Source organism: Symphalangus syndactylus, chromosome 5 (assembly GCF_028878055.3).
Source record: "Symphalangus syndactylus isolate Jambi chromosome 5, NHGRI_mSymSyn1-v2.1_pri, whole genome shotgun sequence".
Lineage (NCBI taxonomy): Eukaryota > Metazoa > Chordata > Mammalia > Primates > Hylobatidae > Symphalangus > Symphalangus syndactylus.
Window position 1 is genome coordinate 131,013,820 of NC_072427.2, and position 24,669 is coordinate 131,038,488.

The 24,669-nt window shown below is 39.4% G+C and overlaps 1 protein-coding gene across 2 annotated transcripts in view; it reads left to right on the forward strand.

Moving 5' to 3' along the window:
• The first annotated feature begins 2,741 nt into the window (after positions 1–2,741).
• Positions 2,742–24,669, forward strand: part of KRAS (KRAS proto-oncogene, GTPase) — a 46,261-nt gene continuing 24,333 nt past the window's right edge. Inside the window, exons 1-2 of one of the 2 annotated variants that reach the window (XM_055280364.2) lie at positions 2,742–3,148; positions 8,525–8,646. In XM_055280364.2, the coding sequence (XP_055136339.1) occupies positions 8,536–8,646 (111 nt within the window). In that variant the 5' untranslated portion in view covers positions 2,742–3,148; positions 8,525–8,535. Of the gene's footprint in view, positions 3,162–8,524; positions 8,647–24,669 lie in introns of both variants that reach the window. The other variant, XM_055280363.2, reaches the window with a different exon arrangement.

The window sequence follows — 24,669 nt, forward strand, 5'->3', positions numbered from 1 at the left end:
TTCAAGGGAGCCACCAGGCTTGAGAAAGAGGAACCCCTGAAGACAGTAGAAAGTGCAGGTGACAAGAATTTGAATATCTACATCAGAGTTTCTCAGTGTGCACATAGTGAACCACCAGTTTGGGATCATTTGATTTGCTAAAAGTGAAGATTACTGGTCTACCTTAGACCAGCTGAATAAAATATTTGGGTGAGGGGCCTAGGAACTTGCATTTTTGGTAGGCATGGCAGGTGATTCCTAAAGCATTTACCCTGGAGACCTCTATGTTAAGGAAAGAAAGGGAATGTTGCAAGGAGGTGGTGCCGGCTTCTAAAAAGTACCCAGGACTGAACGGCAGAAAGACCTGACATACCATATGTATAAATTGCTGTAGAAGTGAAAAGGAAAGAGAAAGTGTCTGAGGTAAAACTGGAGTGTGGGGTGCATGGAACAAATGGTTGGATGCAGATTTGCTTTGCGAATCATGAGCCTAGATAACTGAGACCACGTGGATGGATTAGATTTCTGCTAATGCCAGAATTTTTATAATCAGCATAAAAGTGCTATATAAAGCTTTCCCCTCTTCTATATTATAGTCCTTTTAAGATGTATGGAACACCAACTATAGGAAGGACATCATATTCACAGCTGTAAGAGGAAACAAGAACTTATCATGCACTTGATGTTGCACAAAATAAATCTGTGATTTATGCTTGAGTGACCACAAAGTAGCATACACATAAGCACAAATTCATTCATTTAAGAATTCCTTGTGTCTATTATGTACGAGATAAGTATCTCTGAGCTGCACAGAATGTGGCTTATCAGAAGGTGACCTAAGTTTCAAAGCAGATTTTGTTAAGATGAAGACAGAGATTGACAGGAGGTTTAAGACACTCTGTCTAAGTAAGGATTTAGAGTCACAGAGTTCATGGATTAGGATTTAGAATCCAAAGAGGGTCCACAGATTCACTCATTCAACATTCCATAAATATTTATTGAATGCCTTTTTGTGTCAGAGACTGTCTTAGGTGCTGGAAATTTAGTAGTAAATAAAACAGACCAAAACTCATGCCCTCATGGAGCTTACATTCTGATGGGAAAAAGACAAGAAAACAAAATAGATAGTGTATTATCGAAGGTGATGAGAGCTCTGGAGAGAAAGTAGGAAAAGAGACAGATCTGCGACAAGGGGGAAATTACAGTATATCTTTTTAGGGAAGATCTCCTTTTAAAAACACTTCGGAACAAAGATTTAAATGAGGTGCCAGAGGGGTAGCAAGTGCATATTCCTTGAGGAAGAAGCCTGCCTGGCATTTTCAAAGAACAGCTAGTAACCAATGTGTATCTCCGGAAGTAAGGAAGGGAAAACAGTAGGATGAGAGTTCAGAGAAGAGGGTAGGGGATATCAAATAATTTAAGGCCATGTAGGATTTTTGAGAAGAATTTTGCTTTTATGTCAAATGGAATGAGGGCCACTGATGATCTGGGAGTAGAGTGACTATGATCCGACATGAAGGATACTCCATTTTTTAACTATGCGAACTTGGGCCCACGTTTTAACCTCTACATCTGTTTCTTCATTTGTAAAACGGTAAAAAGTATTTTACCTCATAAGGTTGTCGTGATGATTAAATAAGATGATACGATAAGTGCAAAAGATTTAGCTTGTACTCAACATAGAGTAGGCACATTTTCTCCCCTTCCCTGTCTCGCTTTTCTCTTCTGCACCTTCCACCTGGTGCTAGGAGGGGGAGACTGGAATAAACCTTGCAGATTACAGCCCGCGTTAGAGTAGAAAGGATGACAGTTCATGTAAAGCCTTGGTTAACAGACATAATAGCTGGGATTTAAATTCAGCTTTATTGGTGGTTTATGATGTGGACTAGAGGAATGGAACTGAAAATAAGTCTCGGAGGAGGGGCGATCCTATCAGGTCCAAGCGCTGCTTTTCCAGCCCTCAATCCTCAAGACTCTCCCAACATACCTTTCTAGGTAGTTTATCAACACAGACTCCGGGTATGCTAGCATGTTTAATTGCCCCATTGTTTAATGTCTTAACTCCACGAACGTTAACTGATTAATCTGTCTTCTAATTAATGTTTGAATGACTCTCCTCAGGTCTAAACTACCCAGGGCACCTCTACTTAAAAACAGTTGTCTTTTGTTTGTGATTTCAGGGGCAATGGGTATAAGCGGAGTCCCTGTTTAGAGACCTTGTGATGGGTTCAAAACATCAAGATAGATAGCAAAATATCACAAGCCTCCTGACCCGAGAAGATTAGCGTTGAAAGGTTCTGTCGTGTTTGGGCCTGGGGCTAAATTCCCAGCCCAAGTGCTGAGGGTGGTAATAATCGGGACGACGATCAGAAAGCCCCGGTGTGGGAAATTGTCCGCCCGGTCTCCCTAAGTCCCCGAAGTCGCCTCCCACTTTTGGTGACTGCTTGTTTATTTACATGCAGTCAATGATAGTAAATGGATGCGCGCCAGTATAGGCCGACCCCGAGGGTGGCGGGGTGCTCTTCGCAGCTTCTCTGTGGAGACCGGCCGGCGGGGCAGCGGGGCCGCTCGCGGCGTCTCCCTGGTGGCATCTGCACAGCCCACCGCGGTCCGGTCCCGCTCCGGGTCAGAATTGGCGGCTGCGGGGACGGCCTTGCGGCGAGGCAGGGGGCGGGCCGCCGCGTGGGTCCGGCAGTCCCTCCTCCCGCCAAGGCGCCGCCCAGACCCGCTCTCCAGCCGGCCCGGCTCCCCACCCTAGACCGCCCCAGCCACCCCTTCCTCCGCCGGCACGGCCCCCGCTCCTCCCCCGCCGGCCCAGCCCGGCCCCCTCCTTCTCCCCGCCGGCGCTCGCGGCCTCCCCCTCTTCCCTCTTCCCACACCGCCCTCAGCCGCTCCCTCTCGTACGCCCGTCTGAAGAGGAATCGAGCGCGGAACGCATCGATAGCTCTGCCCTCTGCGGCCGCCCGGCCCCGAACTCATCGGTGTGCTCGGAGCTCGATTTTCCTAGGCGGCGGCCGCGGCGGCGGAGGCAGCGGCGGCGGCGGCAGTGGCGGCGGCGACGGTGGCGGCGGCTCGGCCAGTACTCCCGGCCCCCGCCATTTCGGACTGGGAGCGAGCGCGGCGCAGGCACTGAAGGCGGCGGCGGGGCCAGAGGCTCAGCGGCTCCCAGGTGCGGGAGAGAGGTACGGAGCGGACCACCCCTCCTGGGCCCCTGCCTGGGTCCCGACCCTCTTTGCCGGCGCCGGGCGGGGCCGGCGGCGAGTGAATGAATTAGGGGTCCCCGGAGGGGCGGGCGGGGGGCGCGGGCGCGGGGCCGGGACGGGCGCCGTGAGGGGGGTCTGCAGGGGGAGGCGCGCGGACGCGGCGGCGCGGGGAGTGAGGAATGGGCGGTGCGGGGCTGAGGAGGGTGAGGCTGGAGGCGGTCGCCGCTGGTGCTGCTTCCTGGACGGGGAACCCCTTCCTTCCTCCTCCCCGAGAGCCGCGGCTGGAGGCTGCTGGGGAGAAACTCGGGCCGGGCCGGCTGCCCCTCGGGGCGGTGGGGTGCGGTGGAGGTTACTCCCGCGGCTCCCCGGCCTCCCCTCCCCCTCTCCCCGCTCCCGCACCTCTTGCCTCCCTTTCCAGCACTCGGCTGCCTCGGTCCAGCCTTCCCTGCTGCATTTGGCATCTCTAGGACGAAGGTATAAACTTCTCCCTCGAGCGTAGGCTGGACGGATAGTGGTCCTTTTCGGTGTGTAGGGGATGTGTGAGTAAGAGGGGAGGTCACGTTTTGGAAGAGCATAGGAAAGTGCTTAGAGACCACTGTTTGAGGTTATTGTGTTTGGAAAAAAATGCATCTGCCTCCGAGTTCCTGACTGCTCCCCTCCCCCATGTATGGGCTGTGACATTGCTGTGGCCACAAAGGAGGAGGTGGAGGTAGAGATGGTGGAAGAACAGGTGGCCAACACCCTACACGTAGAGCTTGTGACCTACAGTGAAAAGGAAAAAGTTAATCCCAGACAGTCTGTTTTGCTTGGTCAAGTTAAACCCGAAGAAAACCCGCAGAGCAGAAGCAAGGCTTTTTCCTTGCTAGTTGAGTGTAGACAGCAATAGCAAAAATAGTACTTGAAGTTTAATTTACCTGTTCTTGTCCTTTCCCTTATTTCTTATGTATTACCCTCATCCCTCATCTCTTTTATAGTGCCCTCATTTTGCAGATGTGTTCTGTATCTCAAGAGTTATTACAGTACTCCAAAACAGCACTTACATGATTTTTTACATGATTTTTTAAACTTACAGAGGAATTGTAGCAATCCACCAGCTAACCGCCTGAAATAGACTTAAACATGTGCATCTCCTTTTTTTTTTTTTTTTTGTTTGAGACACAGTCTTGCTCTGTCCCCCAGGCTGGAGTGCAATGGCGCGGTCTCGGCTCACTGAAACCTCCGCCTCCCGGGTTCAAGCAATTCTCATGCCTCAGCCTCCCAAGTAGCTGGGACTAGTAGGCGCACGCCACCATGCCCAGCTAATTTTTGTATTTTTAGTAGAGATGGGGTTTCACCATGTTGGTCAGGATGGTCTCCATCTGCTCTGTTGCCCAGGCTGGAGTGCAGTGGCGCCGTCTCGGCTCACTGCAACTTCTGCCTCCTCCGTTCAAGCAATTCTCCTGCCTCAGCCTCCCGAATAACTGGGATTACAGGTGTCTCCTGCCATGCCCGGCTATTTTTTTGTATTTTTAGTAGAGACTGGGGTTTCACCATGTTGGCCAGGCTGGTCTCGAACTCCTGACCTCGTGGTCTGCCCGCCTCTGCCTCCCATAGTGGCATGTGCATCTTAAAACTGAAGTCTAAGCCTTCTTAAATCTTGAGATCCATCAAAACACAGGTTTTTAAATTGTTACAATGTATATGTTATGTTTATAATAGAAATCATTTAAAAAATAAGTTATAAATGGGAAAGGTCTATTTGTAATTATCAGCTCAGAATTAACCATATAACTGGTGTCACTGAAGTGACTAAGGTCCAAAATGCTGACTCTGCATGTGATAGACTACAGATATCAAATATGGTTGCTAACAATAGTTTACTTTGAGACTGTAGCCATCCACAGTATACTTGCTTTTAAGAGATGGTAGATGGTAATTCAGTTTTATGAAAAATAAAAATGAATTTTCTTCCATAACAAAATTGTTGGATTCGAGTCCAGTCCACTCCTTACTAGCTTTTCTAACTTTGGGTGAGGGAGCCCCTCCCAGCCCATGATCTTCATTTGATAAGACTCCTTTGGAACCCAGTTCTCTCTAGTGGATTTAAATGTGACTTGGTTTTAAAAATCTCATTCAAGGAATTTTTTTTTTCTGGAAACAACCACCGCATAAACAAGTAAGCCAGAAGATATATGTGGCTCTGAATTCATATATATACACAAACTCTAATCCAATGTCTGTCCACAGTATTTCCTAGGCTAGTAAACTTTTTTGGCCTTAATGACCCCTCTACCCTCTTTCTTTTTTTGAGAGAGAGAGTCTCACTCTGTCACCCAGGCCGGAATGCAGTGGCGCGATCTCGGCCCACTACTACCTCCGACTCCCAGGCTCAAGCGATTCTCCCACCTCAGCTTCCCGACTACCCGGGATTACAGGCTCCTGCCACTGGGCTAATTGTATTTTTAGATACGGGATTTCACCATTTTGGCGAGGCTGGTCTCGACCTCCTGACCTCAGGTGATCCGCCCACCTAAGCCTCCCAAAGTGCTGGGATTACAGGCCACCACACCTGGCCTACACTCAAAAATTATCGAAGGGGCCGGGCAAATTGGCTCTTATCTGTAATCCCAGCACTTTGGGAGACTGAGGCAGGAGGATCGCTTGAGGCCAGGAGTTGGAGACCAGCATACTCAACATAGACCTTGTTATAAAGAAAAAAAAAATTGAGGATTAAAAAAAATCTTTGATTTGTGTGGGATTTATTAATATTTACCATATTGGAAATTAAAACAATTTTTAAAAATATTAATTCATTTAAAAATAGAAATAATAAGCCCATTACTTGGTAACATGAATAAAATATTTTATGAAAAATAACTATTTTCCAAAACAAAACCAAAACTTAGAAGAGTGGTGGTGTTTCACACTTTAGTAAATCTCTTTAATGATGTGGCTTAATAGAAGATACAGTTTCTTACATCTGCGTCTGCATTCAATCTATTATGATCACACATCTGGAAAACTTGTGAAAGAATGGGAATGAAAAGGGTAAAGGACATCTTAATGTTATTATGAAAACAGTTTTGACCTCTTGCACACCAGAAAAGTCTTAGTAACCTGAGGGGTTCCTAGACCACATTTTGAGAACTGTTTTAGGCTATGCAAACTGGTTGGGGGGAGGTTGGGGTAGGCAGAGAGCTAGAAGATACATTTTAGTGTAATTCTCTTCATCTATTCCTAATTGCTTTGGCCTACATTTGAAATAAAGCGTGGAGGCAAATGGGATAAGATACCTGTTTGTAGTGGTTGTTAACTTCACCCTAGACAAGCAGCCAGTAAGTCTAGGTAGAGCAGAGTAAGGCGGGGAACTACATTGTGACCGTGTGTGATACAATTTTTCTAGCCTGTGGTGCTTTTTGCGGCAGGGCTTAGGAGTAAGGTTAGTATGTTATCATTTGGGAAACCAAATTATTATTTTTGGTCTTCAGTAAATAGGATGCTGTGTATATTTAGTGTTTATCTACAATATATGCACATTCATTAATTTGGAGCTACTCATCCTGTAATAAATAGTTGTGCATTTACTCCCATTTTTTTCTGCATTTCTCTCATTTATAATTATGTGTTACATGAGGGAAAGGAGATGAAATTAAACATTCATATTATTTCAAAAAATTTGAAACAACTAAAAAATATGTTTTATTTTCTGTACGGTGTTTGTTATACAAGCTGTCAATATTCATGCACCTGTTGGGAGACAGTGTATGAAAAGCAAAGAGTAACAGTCACATGGATTACTGATTACTGAGATATATTCACTTGCATCTCTTTTTTTTTTTTTTTTTTTTTTTTTTTTTGAGACGGAGTCGCTCTGTAGCCCAGGCTGGAGTGCAGTGGCGCGATCGCGGCTCACTGCAAGCTCCACCTCCTGGGTTCACGCCATTCTTCTGCCTCAGCCTCCCGAGTAGCTAGGACTACAGGCGCCCGCCACCACGCCCGGCTAATTTTTTTGTATTTTTAGTAGAGACGGGGTTTCACTGGGTTAGCCAGGATGGTCTTGATCTCCTGACCTTGTGATCCACCCTCCTCAAGGTGCTAGGATTATAGGCGTGAGCCACCGAGCCCAGCTCACTTGCATCTCTTAACAACTGTTTTCTTACTAAAAACAGTGTTTATCTCTAATCTTTTTGTTTGTTTGTTTGTTTTGAGATGGAGTCTTACTCTGTCACCCAATCTGGAGTGCAGTGGCGTGATCTGGGCTCACTGCAACCTCCGCCTCCCGGGTTCAAGTGATTCTCCTTCCTCAGCCTCCCCAGTAGCTGGGACTACAGGAGGGCACCACCACGCCTGACTAATTTTTGTATTTTTAGTAGAGATAGGGTTTCACCATATTGACCAGGCTGGTCTTGAACTCCTGGCCTCAGGTGATCCATCTGCCTTGGCCTCTGAAAGTGCTGGGATTACAGTCATGAGCCACTGCACCCAGCTTTCTAATCTTTATCTTTTTGTGTGCAGCAGTGATACAGGATTATGTATTGTGCTGAACAGTTAATTCGGAGTTCTCTTAGTTTTTACCTTTATTTTCCCCAGAGATTTTTTTTTTTTTTTTGAGACGGAGTCTTGCTCTATCGCCAGGCTGGAGTGCAGTGGCGCGATCTCGGCTCACTGTGACCTCCGACTCCTATTTTCCCCAGAGATATTTCACACATTAAAATGTCATCAAATATTGTTCTTCTCTGCCTCGGTGTTTAAATTTTTATTTCCCCATGACACGATCCAGCTTTATTTGACACTCATTCTCTCAATTCTCATCTGATTCTTACTGTTAATATTTATCCAAGAGAACTACTGCCATGATGCTTTAAAAGTTTTTCTGTAGCTGTTGCATATTGACTTCTAACACTTAGAGGTGGGAGTCCACTAGGAAAACTGTAACAATAGGAGTGGAGATAGCTGTCAGCACCTTTTGTGAGGGTGTGCTACAGGGTGTAGAGCACTGTGCTAGACACTTGCATGAGTGAAGTCATGATATGATCCTTTGAGAGCCTTTAGCCGCCGCAGAACAGCAGTCTGGCTGTTCAGATAGAACAACTTGATTTTAAGATAAAAGAACTATCTATGTAGCATTTATGCATTTTTCTTAAGCGTCGATGGAGGAGTTTGTAAATGAAGTACAGTTCATTATGATACACATCTGTAGTCAACTGGAATTTTCATAATTGAATTTTGTGAGGTATTTTGAAATAACTTTTCATATAAAGGTGAGTTTGTATTAAAAGGTACTGGTGGAGTATTTGATAGTGTGTTAACCTTATGTGTGACATGTTCTAATTTAGTCACATTTTCATTATTTTTATTATAAGGCCTGCTGAAAATGACTGAATATAAACTTGTGGTAGTTGGAGCTGGTGGCGTAGGCAAGAGTGCCTTGACGATACAGCTAATTCAGAATCATTTTGTGGACGAATATGATCCAACAATAGAGGTAAATCTTGTTTTAATATTGTGCATATTACTGGTGCAGGACCATTCTTTGGTACAGATAAAGGTTTCTCTGACCATTTTCATGAGTACTTATTACAAGATAATTATGCTGAAAGTTAAGTTATCTGAAATGTACCTTGGGTTTCAAGTTATATGTAACCATCAGTATGGGAACTTTACTTTCCTTCGGAGTATGTCAAGGTCCATGATGTTCACTCTCTGTGCATTTTGACTGGAAGTGTATTTCAGAGTTTTGTGAGAGGGTAGAAATTTGTATCCTATCTGTACCTAAAAGACAATCTTTTTATTGTAACTTTTATTTTTATGGGTTTCTTGGTTTTGTGACATCATATGTAAAGGTTAGATTTAATTGTACTAGTGAAATGTAATTGTTTGATGGTTGATTTTTTTTAAACTTCATTAGCAGTATTTTCCTATCTTCTCAACATTAGAGAACCTACAACTACCAGATAAATTTTAAAAAATGAATTATTTGCCTAAGGTGTGATTTATGTAAAGGTACTATTACCAACTTTATCTTTGCTTTGTCATTTTTAAATTTACGCAAGGAAATACTAGGATTTAAAAAAAAATTCCTTGCGTAAATTTAAATTGTTACCATGTTTTTGAGGATTATTTTCAGTTTTTTTAGTTTAATGAAAATTTACCAAAGTAAAGGCCAGCAGCAGAATAAGTAAAGACCTGTAAGACACCTTGAGAGGTCATGTAGTAGAACTTCCATCCCAAGCAGATGAGGATTTATTCAATCTCAAAGACCTCCAGGAGGGGTCATTCCCCAACTGTCCTTGTTAACCCATTTTCAGAACATATTTATTAGCATATTTTACATGTAATTTGAATCTTCATGTTGAATTGAACATCAGTGGAGATGGAGAATAAGCATATCACCTTGTCTTTGAAATAGTCCTATATTGTTAGATTATTTCTTAGGCTTCTTTACCCGGGGTTAAGAAGTCCTAATCCTTTAGCATTTATTCTACATCTAGTGTACTAAAAAATCAGTTCTGAAAAATTTCTAAGAACTTTCTTCAAGTTCCAAGCTGTGAAATCTAGAACAGGTCAAAGTATCCTATTAACATACTGTACTGTGTAATGTCTTGAAGAAACACTTTACACTGAGGTAAGTTCTGAGGGCATTGGTGGCCTTGGGAAGATACTTATGCAGTTTAGAACCTGGAGAATTGATTAGATAACTAATCATAAGGAAACGTCACGTATTTTTGGTACTATAAAAAAGTGGAGAAATAATGCCTATGTGCAAAGATTTGATTTAAACATAGAAGCAACTTTATTTGGCTTCCAATTTTAAGAATTTACAACAGTAAAGGGGAACAGTCTAATAGAAGTAGACTGCCTCTGCAATAGTCTCTCTATATTTACTTTTGACAAGTTAATTCAATGTGTAGTATAGTTTTATTTGTTTCTTTGAAGGGGTTTGAATAGTGCACCGATTTTAATCTGTATTGCAAATTCAGGGTTACTTGGCAGACTCTACTATTTAAATCAGATGTAAAAGGAAGTTTTAATGTAATTCACTTTATGCCTGAAAGTTTTCCTGGGATTTTGGAAGGTAATTTTACTGGAAATGCTGTCCGTCTTCCCTGAAAATCTGAGAAATTCCATTACACTTTGTTTCCAATCAGAGGTCATGAGTGCTGTATGAGTATGTACAGCATGACGTCATGAATGTGATAAAGTGGGTTAGGAAACCTTTCGCTAATGATTGTTAAAATGCAATATAAATGTTGAAGAAATAAAGCTAACAGTTAAGCCTTTATTTGGGGGGAAGGTTGAAAAAGTTTATAAACTTAAACCCATAACTCTGCTTATGATTTCTGCCAAACCAGAAGACTTGACTCTGGGAAGCATTGATTACCTGTGAACTTTGAAACTGACGGTCCCTGACGTAGTTTAGTCCCCTGGGAAAAGGTATCTGAGATTATCTCTTATCTCCCAAGTTACAGTGAGTCTCTGAGAGAACTGACACATTACATTAAGTTCTTGGTGTAGTTAAACTGTAAGAAAGGCAGGAGAACTTAGTAGTTAAATAGTTGGTTAAGTGGAAATGCTGACTCCATGTTATTGTAAAAAGTTAAAAATTTAGGAGGATATGGGGATTTCACTGCCATTGTAGGTTTTGATTGGTATTTACCAATCAGTGTGGATCAGAGAGAAAATTAGAAAGGATATGCCTGCACATTTTGGAATTATTAGCAGTTTTTCTACATTTAAAATGGAAATAAATTTTTTAAAAATTTAAATCAAGTAATACTGTATTTTTTGGTGATTTAGATTTTGCAAAATTTACACTAAGAGATAGTAAGGAGAGTGGCTATTGTTTCTTTCAATAATGTCTCTGAGAGGTTGTAACTCACCTAAGGGATACATAGCTAATAAGTGGTGGGATTTGAATTTAAATTCTCTGAGACCAAGTTAAGTAGAATTTGCACTGTACTCTTGTATAACTTTTTAAAACTGAAAATTAGCTGTCTTTCAAATTCAGAAAATACTTACTAATGGAGACTAATTCAGATTTGTAAGTATACCAAAATTTGAACTTAGCCTACTATCTAATGGCAACTTAGTGGCAGAGATATGATGTAAAATCATTCAGGTATGACACTTAGATGGAGTATGTTTGTATTTGAGGCTGTGCACATAATCACCTTTACTTGTGTTGTGAAGTATATATTGTTACCTTTTATGAAGCCCACTAAAGAGATAATGAAATACCTTGTTATTAGGGCAAGATTATTGAAAACTCAAAATAGCCCCCAAACACAATACTTGGCTAGAAATATATACCTTTATAGTTCAGAGATCACTTATTATCAAAACCCTGAAGTTTTTTTCCTAAGGTAAGATTTGGTGGAAAAAGAAAAGTCTCGTTTTAAAAGAATGTAGGTAGTTACAGAGATCAGAATTAGTTGATCATTTACCAAATATATATTAAGTATCTACTGTATATAATATGCTAGTAAGAATACTTATAGCAAGAAGTATTTTTTCCCAGGCTCTAATTGTTTGACATCTGCATGCTTTTATTGTGGCACTTGTAATTCAGTGCAAGTATTATGCCCTTCTTTGATGGAACAGTTTCCTATTCAGTAAGGAAGACCAGATTAATCATTGGAATGGTTTGTTTCATCTTTAGTGTTCTGAGCTGTAGAGTATTTATTTATGAAGGTTTATCAATTTTCAGTTTCTTTTATTTTTCCATGTTCATTGTAGAATTCATTTTACCTACGAGTGAAGTATGTAGATTATAGAGAGAAAATTTGTAAAATTAAACTGATACTGAAGAGTGGTATAAGAAAAGCCTTATGTAATTTGTAAGCTGTTAATTCTTCTGAGTTTATACATATATCTGTAGTAATCAATGAGGGATAGTTGAGTGACTGCCCTCCAGGGGACATTTGGCAAAATCTGGAGACGTTTTTGGTTGCCACAACTTGGGGGAGAGAGGACTGCTACTGGCATCTGTTGAGTAGATGCTATTACTTTAAATGGCAAAGCTGCAGTTACCTTTGCACCAACCTAATATTAAACTTCTGCAGTGCACGGGAAAGCCCCCACAACAGGGTTATCTGACCCCAAACCTCAGTAGTGTTAGGGTCCAAACCCTGATATGTTAACCTGTAGCTTTAAACATCCTTTAAACTGTCTAATTCATGTCCCTGACATAAGGTTTATGTTAGATTTTCAAGTATAACAAAGATTTAAACTTTACCTTTTGTACATTAATAATATGTTAGCTTAGTCCAGTGTTCTATTAAAACATTCTGTTTTTAAAATCAGAGACACACAGCAATTTTATAAATCATTTCTCTTCAAGGCTGTGAAGCTCTCCCCACTTTTGTGAGTGCCCTCTACTGGTCAAATTATTTGCTTTATAACAAGTAACAATGAAATCCTAAGTTTGTATAGTTTCCCTGTTTAAACTATGGGTGTCATCAATTTATAAATATATTTGTTTTATTTAAAAGTCTTATTTTATATGATTGATTTCAAAAAACTTAAAATATCATTTTTACTCTGCTAATATTAATATAAAGATTACTGTCTGTATTAGTTAGGCCTAACTAATTAAATAAGTAGGTGAGTATACTGAACTAAGAAAGGAAACGAGGCAGTATATAAGAAAATAGGGTGGTTCAGTTGTCAGCACTTACTGAGCTTACTTTGTTGAAGGGACTAAAAGGCAGCAGTGTGGCTCTCTCAGCTTCTTTGCATGCACTCAGGAGCTGCTTAATGGAGTCCAAGGCTTGGTGGTGTGTTACAGGGGGTGATATGAGGGTCCTATTCAGAAGTGGCAAATTGTGAAGTTCACATTTTGTAGAGTTTTACAGGACTGTAGAATAGTTGTGAGCACCTGATTTTTAGAATAAACTAACACAAAACTCAAGTACTGTATTTAGGTCAAATTAAGAATAAGTATTTGTTTAGTAAGTATTTATTAAGACCTGAATATAAAACTTTAGTGGTCATGGTTTTTTTCTACCTTGCGTTTTTATAAATCTAAAGCTTTAAAAACATACAAATGGAAGTTGGTAATGGAAGTAAGTGAAAAGAAAAAATGATTATATGGTTTGGAATCTCCTAAGATTCTGGTTTTAACAATACGACTAATTCCTTAATCCTAGAAATGTTCTTCACTGCCTACTTTGTACCATGCAGTCTTCCTATGGGCTAGAGATACACTGAGGAGCAAAATAGACCAGATTCCTGCCTTCATGGAGCTTATTAGTTTTAGGTATCTCTAGATTTCTTATAATACCTATTACAATGCCTGCACATCAGTTCATTCATGTGGGTTCAAAGTAGTACTCAGTACATGGCAAATTCAAGTTTTACTTTTGGGAACTTCATGAATTTTTTTCTTCAGAATATCTTCTATGCATAATTGGTTGAATCCATAGATGCAGTACCCATGGATATGGATGGCCAACTTTATTTTGAAGAGCGGTGTTTCTGGGCGATCATGATCATTATATATGACTTAATTTAGAGGCTTTGTACTTAAGAGCATTGCATTTCTTGGCGTCTCTTAACCATTATTATTTCATATGTGTAGGTTATGGAACCGTTAAATTATTGGGATCTTAATATAGAAATTAGTAGAAATAAGCCAGGTGTGGTGGCTCATGCCTGTAATCTTAGCACTTTGGGAGGCTGAGGCTATTCGCTGTACTATTTTTTACTACTTTTCTATAGGTTTGAAATTTTTTCAAAATAAAACATTGAAAAAAGTATCTAAGGTACTGTGTCCCTCCTTAATCCTTTCAAATATTTTATTTTCACTATTTCTATTAATTTTTTTTGTTTTTGAGATGGAGTCTGGCTCTGTTGCCCAGGCTGGAGTGCAGTGGCGCGATCTTGGCTCACTGCATCCTCCACCTCCCGGGTTCCAGCCATTCTCCTGCCTCAGCCTCCTGGGTAGCTGGGATTACAGGCATGCGCCACCACACCCAACTACTTTTTGTATTTTTAGTAGAGACGGGGTTTCACCGTGTTGGCCAGGCTAGTCTCGAACTCCTGACCTCGTGATCTGCCCGCCTCAGCAGTGTCACTGCTTCTAGACCCTTTTCAAGGCACAGAGCTCAGAAATGCATGTTATTAAGAAACCAAGAGTTAACTATTTTTCACCTTCTTTCTCCCCCAGTGAGAACCCCAGTTCTACCCTGTTCCTCCTTGTATAAATTTTAATGCTAAACTATACACTTGTGAAATAAAAATGATAATGTCATTCTTAAATTATGGATCTTGCAGTATTATCTAAGTAACATAGACTGAGTGATTTAACTTTAGGTTTCCTTATTTGTGGAATTTGGATAAATATTTTTCTCCCTTGAGAAAAGTGAGACTCCTTTCTCATTATCAGAGTATTCTTAAACCATTAAGGCAAACGTTTGGGAAAAAATTGAGCTATCTGGCTGCATAAAAATTAAGTTTTCTTTAACAAAGATAGAAGACAAATGAAAACCTAGAAAAACCATTTGGTTCATGTAACAGGAAGCTATCTTATATATGAATTAGAGAAAAGCAAACACACAAATAGAAAAAAAGGGATGGGGGGTACTAAATATATAAATAGCTTGTCTACCAAAAAAGAAATAAAATAACATGAACATATAAAAAGACACTTCCTTCATGAATATGATGCAAGTTCAAACAATAAATAACGTTTCTGTACTTTCATATTGGCTAAGGTTAAAATGATAACTGCTAGGAAGGGTATGGAGAAGTGTGCGCCTTGCACTGTAGTGGCAGTATAGACCCTCAGACTTTATGGAGGTCACTCTGGAAATATGTTTCAAAATGTAAACTACGTGTCCTTTGACCAGGTAATTCAACTTCTTGAAATTTATCCAAGGATTTAATTGGATAAATGTTTAAGATGTATATAAAAGAATGTTTATTGCAGTGTTGTTTATGATTTTAAAAAAATGGAAATCATCTTCATGTCTACCAGTAGAGAATGGGTGAATAAATTATGTTATCTCCATACATACAAATTACATAGTTGTTGGAAATATTAGGTAGATTTAGATATACTGATGTTCAAAAATGTCCATTATGTAAGCGAAGCTGGGTCACAGCACCTTGTGTCGAGTATGATTTCATCTAAAAACAAAATTACTCCCTCATTCTTTGTGGTGTTTTAGTTTTTTAAAATAAGCTTATACCGTTGGAGCTGGGGGAAAAGTAAATACTCATTTTGGAGAGAGAAAAGGGCACTAAAGTTTCAGATACCATTAGATTATTTCATGCTTCTTTTCAAGCCTTAATACATTACATAATTCACATGTAGTCTTGGATTAAGGAAATTGCTATTAAGGCTAAATAAATAATATCTGAGAGGTATATAATATAAAACATGAACATTATATTGGCATTAAGATTGGATCCACGGTCATTCCAGCCTCTCATTCTTACCTAGACTTCAAGTGATCACTTGTGGGCAAATGCCATGTGACTTGAACAGGTTACACGTGTATGCTCATTATATCCTTATTTTCAAAATTTGTCATATAAATTTTCCTGAGTTCTTTCAGATTTTTGAACTAGTTTTTTCTCTTGTGAGTATACACACTTAATTCTGTCTAGTACTAAGCTAATGTTCACCATTCTTATAATTTCAAGTATCCAGCATTTAGTAAAGAAGTCTTTGTTTTCTTTATCCTTACTTTTAGTGAATGTCTTAGTTTTTAATTGAAAATTCTGCCATGAAAATAAGCTCTTTAACATCTTCACTCCCTAATCAAAACAGAAATCCTTCATAGCCTTTAGTTTTAGCTATCCTTCCCTGTGATTTGTCCAGCTCCATTATATTTATTTTGAAATATGGTGACCAGTTTTGCAAAATCATTTCAACTATAGATGCCCAATGATTTTGTAAGGAGAAGATACTGTTTCTGAACAGTTCCCAGTAGCCAGTGGCCTGCCCCTACTTTTTGGCCTGCATGTAGTATATAAAATAATGCAGTTAACTTTTTATAGCACTTTTCATTTTATAAAGAGATTTTCATGGTCTTTAATACTAATCTATGTATAAAATCCTGTATGCAGTTTTTTACCTACTTTCACAGCTGAAGGAACAATAGCTTAGAGAAGATGTGAGATAAAGTAGTTTGCCCAAGCCCACGGCACAAATAAGTGAAGTTCTTTCGCTGTCCATAGATCGAAGACTCCCAAGTCTTTCTCTAGCCTGGACTTCTGTCCTGAGCACCAGACATGTATGTATATCAAGAAGCCTGCAGGTCATATCCACCAGGACAATCCATGAGTATAGGGAATTCAGCATGCCCAATATCACTCATCTTTTCCTTCACCCTCCCCTTTGTACTCATCCCCTGTCAGTAAGCTCTGTTATTTTAAAAAATTGAAATGTATTCACATAGCATACAATTTACCCCTTTCAAGTGTGCATGGTTTTTAGTATATTCACAAGGGTTGTGCAGTCATTACTACTAATTCCAGAATGTTATTATCACCCCAAAAGAAGTCCCACATCCATTAGCAGCCACTCCCCAATCCCTTCTCCCACCAGCCTCTAAAAACTGCTAATTTTTCCATCTCTGTGGATTTGTCTACTCTGATTGTTTCATATAAAGAGAATCGTACGGACGTGGCCTTTTGTGTCTGGCTTCCTCCACATAGGATGATGTTTTCAGAGTTCATCTATGTTTTTGCTTGTTGATCATTCCTTCATTCCTTTTTCTGGCTGAGTAATACTCCATTATATGGGTATACCTTATTTTGTTTATCTGTTCATTTGATGGGCATTTGAGTGATTTCCTCTTTTTGGCTATTTTGAATACTGCCACTATAAACATTTATGTACACGTTGGTGTGTGACCATATGTTTTCAGTTCTCTTGGGTGTATATCTAAGGTGGAATTGCTGGGTTATATGGTAGCTCTGTCTGACTTTTTGAGGAACTGCCAAGTGGTTTTCCATAGTGATTGTACTATTTACGTTCCTACCAACAATTTTACCTAAGTATTTCTCAAATCTATTTAATCTCCTCGATCCATACTGCTGTTGCTGCCTTAGTTCAAGTTTTGTCATTTCTTGTAATAATTCCTAGCTCATCTCCAAGTCTCTGCTCCCCTCTCTCCCTCCCTCCCCCCTTCTTCTCTCTCTCTTATTTCCACCCATTTTTAACATTTATAGAAGTCAAAAGTCTAGTCCAGAAAGCAGAAACCACACTAGATATTTCAGCACGGAGAACTAATTAGGTGTTGGAAGACTGAAAGGCAAAAAAACACTGAAGTAACACAGTAACATCAAGAATGGCCACTACTCCTAAGATTCCGGGAATGCCGGGAAGATTTGGGGGTTATCAGAACTGGAAGCTCAGAAGAGGGGCCCCTTGTCGCTGAGGCTTAATCCCTGCAGAGGTGCCTTTGGCTGCTACTGGTGCATCTGAGTGGGTATGATGAGGCAGTGTCTGGGAAGGACCAAAACATTTTGTCCCTTTCTATAATTTGTCATAATAATGCTAGTAATGAATCTGATCTCCCTTCCTATTTTAAAAACCTTTTAGTGATTTTGTGTAGGATGAAGTTTAAAACTCCTTAATATGATACACATGACCCTCCATAAGCTGGCCCCTGCTTGATTGTCCAGTTTCACTTCTTGGTGCTTATTCTAAGGCCTCTAAGCCTTAGAGATCCTCTAAGCCTTTGGAATCCCCAAACCCCGGGCTGCGGACTGGTACCCACCTGTGGCCTGTGAGGAACTGGGCTGCACAGCCGGAAGGAGGTGAGCATTACTTGCCTTAGCTCCTGTCGGATCGGTGGCATTAGATTCTCATAGGAGCGTGAACCCTGTTGTGAACTGCCCATGCAAGGATCTAGGTTGCATACTCCTTAGGAGAATCTAACTAATGCCTGATGGTCTGAGGTGAAACAGTTTCATCCTGAAATCACCCCCAACTCAGTCCATGGAAAAATTGTCTTCCATGAAACTGGTCCCTGGTGCCGGAAAAGTTGGGGACCGCTGTTCTGAGCTAAAGTTATATGGAGCTCCTTGGTTCTGTGTCCTCAACATGCTGTTCTATGTTTTTTACATTCTCTTTGCTCCTTCTTGCTTGGAATGTCCTTCCCCTCCCCTGTCTTTCTTAATTCATACAAAGTTGATCTCTCCTGTGTGCCACCGTTGTACCTCGTCTTGCATATGGTGTTACATTCACTTTAATTATTTATTTACGTTCATGTCTCTTCCACTCACCTTAGTTGCTTGAGGTCAGAAACTATAATGTGTGACATGGAGTGTGACACCTAGATTTTCAATAAGTGTTTCTGTGATACAAGGGAGACTGATGTGGGTAGATGGGAATGAACTCATCAGCCTCTGTTTACATACCCTAAATTCCCCGTGTCTTCCCTATTATAATTCTGACAGTCTACAACAGTCTTTGATGGCTTATAAACTAAAAGTGTGGAGCACATCATTCTACAGTGAATTTAAGTAACTTTTCGGAAGAGTAACGTAAAGTACTTGAGCATTAATTGAGTAAAAGTTTCTCATCTTTTCCTACAGGTGTTATTAAGCAGTATGTAAAAAGTCCTTACAATACTTAATACATTAAGAGAATGTACAATTTCAAGAGGAAATCCCCAAGTAATACATTATTGTCATTTTCAGCAGTTCTAGTCATATAGAGAAGAGCATCTCATGAATTGGCAGCATGAAGGTGGAGATTAAATGAGACGATGTTTGTAATATGCCTGTGACAGTATCTGGCATATAAGTAAGGGTTCAGTAAGTGTTGACTGCTGTAATTACTATTAATAGTAATATGATTACCTTTAGTAAAAGTTATTAGTTTCTTTAGGTTTTTTATTTACTACAATATAGTAAAATCTATACCTGGAATGTATATATTGTTTTGTTTTGATACATGGAATATGTCTTTCTGTGTCAGGGTCACTGCCTGAGTTGGAAAACCCATACTCGAGTATGTTAAAAGGTGAACACACTGAATAATTTAGTTATTAATTATAATGGGAAAATGACAAATGACGTTCTGGTTAATGAGGTTATCTTATCTTGAATGAGTTAGCTTTTAAATTCCTCAAAATAAGGGCATTTAATAAACCAGGAAACACTTCATTAAAAAAATGGTGCAAGTCAGTGTAAAAGAAGATTAAAATTCCACATGAGCAAAGGACACACGTTGGCGATAAATATGAAGATAAGAAAAAAGTGTATATAACATTATTACTCCTCAAATAAATTGGTATGAAAACAATAAAAATTTGTAGCTTATCAAAGCAACAAAAATTTAAAAATATGAAATCCATTTTAAGTAATGATAAAATGGGTGCACTCTTAGTGCTTTATGGAATAGTACCATAATGAATCTCATGTGTGTACCAGCCAGCTCTTTCATATCTTAACATTTAGCTACATTTGGTTTAGCTCTTTTTTTTTTTTCCAAGATAGGAAAGTTAATACTGTTGAAGACTCCTGCATTCTTTTCCCTAGTCTTATTTTCTTCCCTCCCATAAATGTATTAAAATCTCTGTGTGTATTGTTGTGGTTGTATTTTTACATAAAACTTTACATATTATATACAATTTAATTGAAGGTAAAATTTATTAAATTGTTCTTAATATATATTGTAATTTAAAAATTAACAGCTTCATTGTCTTGATAAAATTTATAGTATCTTAAATCTGTGCTTGTTTTCCTAAGAGAACATTGAAACACAGATTTTAAAACAAATTGTTGAAAGATTAAAAAATCTACCTTTGCAAACCGTTACATTGAAAGTGGGGCATTTGTTGTGAACATTCATTTCAAATATGTAGTATCTTCAGAATATTTGAGAAGGATTTGTATTATATAATTGAAAAATCTGTTAAATTGTATTTATGTTAACTGCTTAATTCTAATAAAAATTTCCATTCATTTTTTAGTATCTGCATATATTTGCATCAAATGGATTCATTCACTTATTTAAGAGGCAGTACTGATTACCTATAGCATTCAATACTGTTAGGTAGAGGGTGTGTAGTGGTGAGTAAAACAGGCGTGAGCCCTACCAACACGGAGTTTAAAGCCTGGTAGAGGATACAGACTTAAACAATTTCACAACTAAATACATAATTACAAATTATAATACATGCTATGAAGGAAACATAGGAGGTACCAGGGAAGGAAGAATGCTTTGCATTTTTATTTTTAAGACTGAGGAGTGGTATTGGAGGACTTTGAGCAAGTGAATGACATGATCTAACCTACCTTCGTTCGTTCATTCATTCATTCATTCATTTTCTTCCTTCCTGGCTCAAGCAGTCCTCCCACCTGAGCCCCCCAAGTAGCTGGGACTATAGGTATGTACCACCACACCTGACTAATTTTTTTTTGTATTTTTTGTATTTTTGATGGGATTTTTTACCTTGTCGGCCAGGCTAGTCTTGAACTCCTGACCTCAGGTGATCCACCTGCCTCGGCCTCCCAAAGTGTTGGGATTATAGGTGTAAGCCATGGTGCCTGGCCCTAACCTACGTTTATAAACTATCACTTGCTGCTGTGTGGAGAATATATCATAAGATTAACAGCAGGGATACCTGCTAGGAAGCAATTGCTGCAGATTGCCTGAGACAAAATAGTTATCATGGACTAGGGGGATAGTGGTGGTGGTGGTGGTGGTGGTAGGTGGTTGGATGTAGGATATATTTTGAAGATAGGTAAATGGTGCAAGATTGTGGGTCAGTTTTAAATGCTTAGGTAAATTTTCTTTGTAAGACATTTTAGGATGCCATGTTAAGAATCTCTTTATAACTGTCATTTAAAAAAAAAAAACACATATTTTCTTAGCATAATTTCCCGTAGTAGCATTACTCTGTCAAAGGCTATGAACATTTGAATGACTTTAGATAAATACGGTAATTGCTTTCTAAAAATATTGTGCTTACTATATCACCAGAAATGTTTGAATTCTGTCTGCAATTCAGTCTTGCCAGTATAGTACATTTCATGTAGAAAAATTTTTTATGACTTATGTAGATGGAAAAAATAATGTTTCAGCTGGGAGTGAGGGGACTATGGGGAATAACTTTCCTTCATTTAATATTTTATTGTGAGTTAGTTTAAGTTACTTTATTTTATCATAGTTTCCTAAGGCTACAAATTACTAACCTTGGTAACTTATGTACCTAATTTAAAAGTTTACTTTTTTGAAAGACTGGAAATACTAATTAAAAACGTAACACCTTCATCCTTGTCTTTGCTCCATTATTAAATAGTTTCATTATAGAATCTCTGTGTTTTAAAATCAGTTGGGTTTTCATAACCAGTACTTTCTCAGAGTGGTAAATTTAAAAAAAATATAGAGAATAAATAATATGTGTTGAGAATACTTCAAATAATGTGAAGAGTTATTAACTTACAGCAGGAGTTGGCAAACTTTTCTATGAAGGGCCATATGGGTCTTTGTCACATAGTCTTGGGTTTTTGTTTTTGTTTTTTTAAACAGCTATTTAACTATTCCTAGCTAATGGGCAATACAAAAACAGTGGGCAAGATTTGGCCTGTGGGCCAGTAGCTTGCTGAACCTTTATTTAGACTCTAATTTTTTTGAAAGAGTCTACATTGATGCATAGTTTTTTTTTTCCTCCAAATACAGTTGACCCTTGAACAACATGCGTTTGAATGACATGGGTCCACTTGTAATACACGTTTTTTCCCCAACCAAATGCAGATATGGAGGGCTGACTTTTCATATACCTGGATGTTCCTGGCCAACTGTAGGACTGGAGGCTGGCGGGGGGTCGTGGAACCAATGCTGTGTGTATAGCAGGGGATGACTATTTCTTATGGCCTGACCTGAAGTTGGAACAGAATCTTTATTAATATTTAATTTTTGTTGCGTTTGTTTTCTCTTTATATTTATCCGTTCTTTTTAGATCATATTTCATTTAACACTTTTTCTTCAAGTTGCACTGAAAATAGCTCAGTGACTAATTGCACTTCTAAGAATGAGAACCCTAGTTAAAATTAACTCTAAAAATACTGAATTTTTAACCTAAACCTTTTATTTCTAATCAACAGTATTGTTTATGAGTAGGCTGTAGATTACTTTGAAACTGAATGTGTCTTAGAACTTTGCTATCGATATTTTTAAGGTCTGGTAGGGAAAAGATAATAGGAATGAGATTTATCAGTGAATAGGGGACTGCTTTCCCAGTTTCTCGGTCCCGCTGGTGTATTCACCATGGAAGCATTTTATGAAATATGTACATAAACTACTACTATCCGACATTACAGGTTGACTATTCTTTATCTGAAATGCTTAGGACACAGAAGTATTTTTGGATTTTGGTTTTTCAGAGTAGGGATACTTAGCCTACGTTGGTAAGTAAAGAATGTGAGGTGACAGGCTGGGCGCGATGGTTCACGCCTGTAATCCCAGCACTTTGGGAGGCTGAGGTGGATCACCTGAGGTCAGGAGTCCAAGACCAGCCTGGCCAATCTGTACTAAAAATCCAAAAATTAGCTGGACACAGTGGCACGTGCCTGTAGTCCCAGCTACTCGGGAGGCTGAGGCAGGAGAATCGCTTGAACCTGGGAGGCAGAGGTTGCAGTGAGTCGAGATCGTGTCACTGCCCTCCAGCCTAGGCAACAGAGCAAGACTCCATCTCAACAACAACAACAAAAAAAAAGAATGTGAAGTGACAGCAGTAGGTAGGAAAAGTCTTTGGTCAGCTTTACATGCTCTGTAGCCATGCCTGGGTAATGGGTTGACTCTAAGACTCTGTACTTTGCTCCCACCTCCTGCTTTTTCATTACTCTTTAGAATGGTTGTTAATTTATGATCTATAGAGGTTCTTTCAAGTATTCAATAAGAGAATAGGCTAAAATAAGTAAATGTCAACTGAATGCTCAAATCTCTACTAAAGAGCCTCTTATTTAGAAAATAAATATCCATCCTTTTTTCTGACTGGTGACATAATTAATTTTTATTATAGATGGTTTGGAAAATACCATATGCTTTAAAAGATAAGCACAAAATTATAGTCTAATATGGTAGGTTTTTACACTTTAAAAAATTGAAAACCAAAGAAAAACATTTAACATACCATCTAGTACAAAGAAAAGAGATAAGAGATAAATGTCTTTTTTTGGACGGAGTTTCGCTCTTGTTGCCCAGGCTGGAGTGCAATGGCACAATCTCAGCTCACTGCAACCTCTACCTCCCGGGTTCAAATGATTCTCCTGCCTCAGCCTCCCGAGTAGCTGGGATTACAGGCATGCACCACCAGGCCCAGATAATTTTGTATATTTAGTAGAGATGGGGTTTCTCCGTGTTGGTTAGGCTGGTCTCAAACTCCCAATCTCAGGTGATCTGCCCACCATGGCCTCCCAAAGTGCTGGGATTACAGGCGTGAGCCATCGCACCCGGCCAAGATAAATGTCTTTTAAATTATCTCCATCAAAGACATAACCTTTATAACATTTTGATGTATATATTACCAGTTTTTAAACACATATTACATTTATATAAATACGTAAACACATTATTGAGATCATGCTGCACTTACATCTTTATATTCTTATACTGTAAACATTTTGAAATACTTTACTAACAGCGTTTGTAATGACCATTCTTTCTCTTGTTCTCCCTCTGATAGAATGGTCTACAGAGTAATTCATGAACTAAAGATACTTTAGAGGCTGGGCGCAGTGGCTCATGCCTGTAATCCCAGCACTTTGGGAGGCTGAGGCGTGCAGATCACGAGGTCAGGAGTTAGAGACCAGCCTGACCAACATGGTGAAACCCCATCTCTACTAAAAAAACAACACAAAAATTAGCCAGGCGTGGTGGCGTGCTCCTAGAATCCCAGCTACTCATGAGGCTGAGGCAGGAGAATCGCTTGAGCCCAGGAGGCAGAGGTTGTAGTGAGCCAAGATTGCGCCACAGCACTCCAGCCTGGGCGACAGAGCGAGACTCCATCTCAAAAAAAAAAAAAAAAAAAAAGGTTACATTAATACTATAGCCCACATGTGGAACATTAAGAAAATAATTGCCTTTATGTTTATGCTTTATACCTGCTGTTAGCCCTGCATCTTATTTCGTGATTTCATGGCTTCACATTGTAATATCCCTTTACCGTATTTTTTGAGGACTGTTTTGGCAGAATGTGTGAAATCTTAGGCAGAAGTATTACCCAAAAGTCAGAAGAAAATCAGATTTTTATTTCAAGATTCTGTTAAAGTTACTCACTCCCTTCTTTTACTTAATCTTATAGTTGCAGTTGTCTCTCTCTCTCTTTTTAGAAAAGAAAAAAAGAGGCCCCTCAGAATTTGCAGATGAAACAATATTGCTCTTTAGAGATATCCATCTGGCTGTTAGATTATTTTTCCACAGTTTTCAGAAGTGGATGAGGGCATTATAATCTTGAGTATTGCCCATTTCCTTATGTGTGCCTTTGACTATAAATAAAATAGATGCATGACGATTGATTTTTCTTGTCATTTAAATCATCTT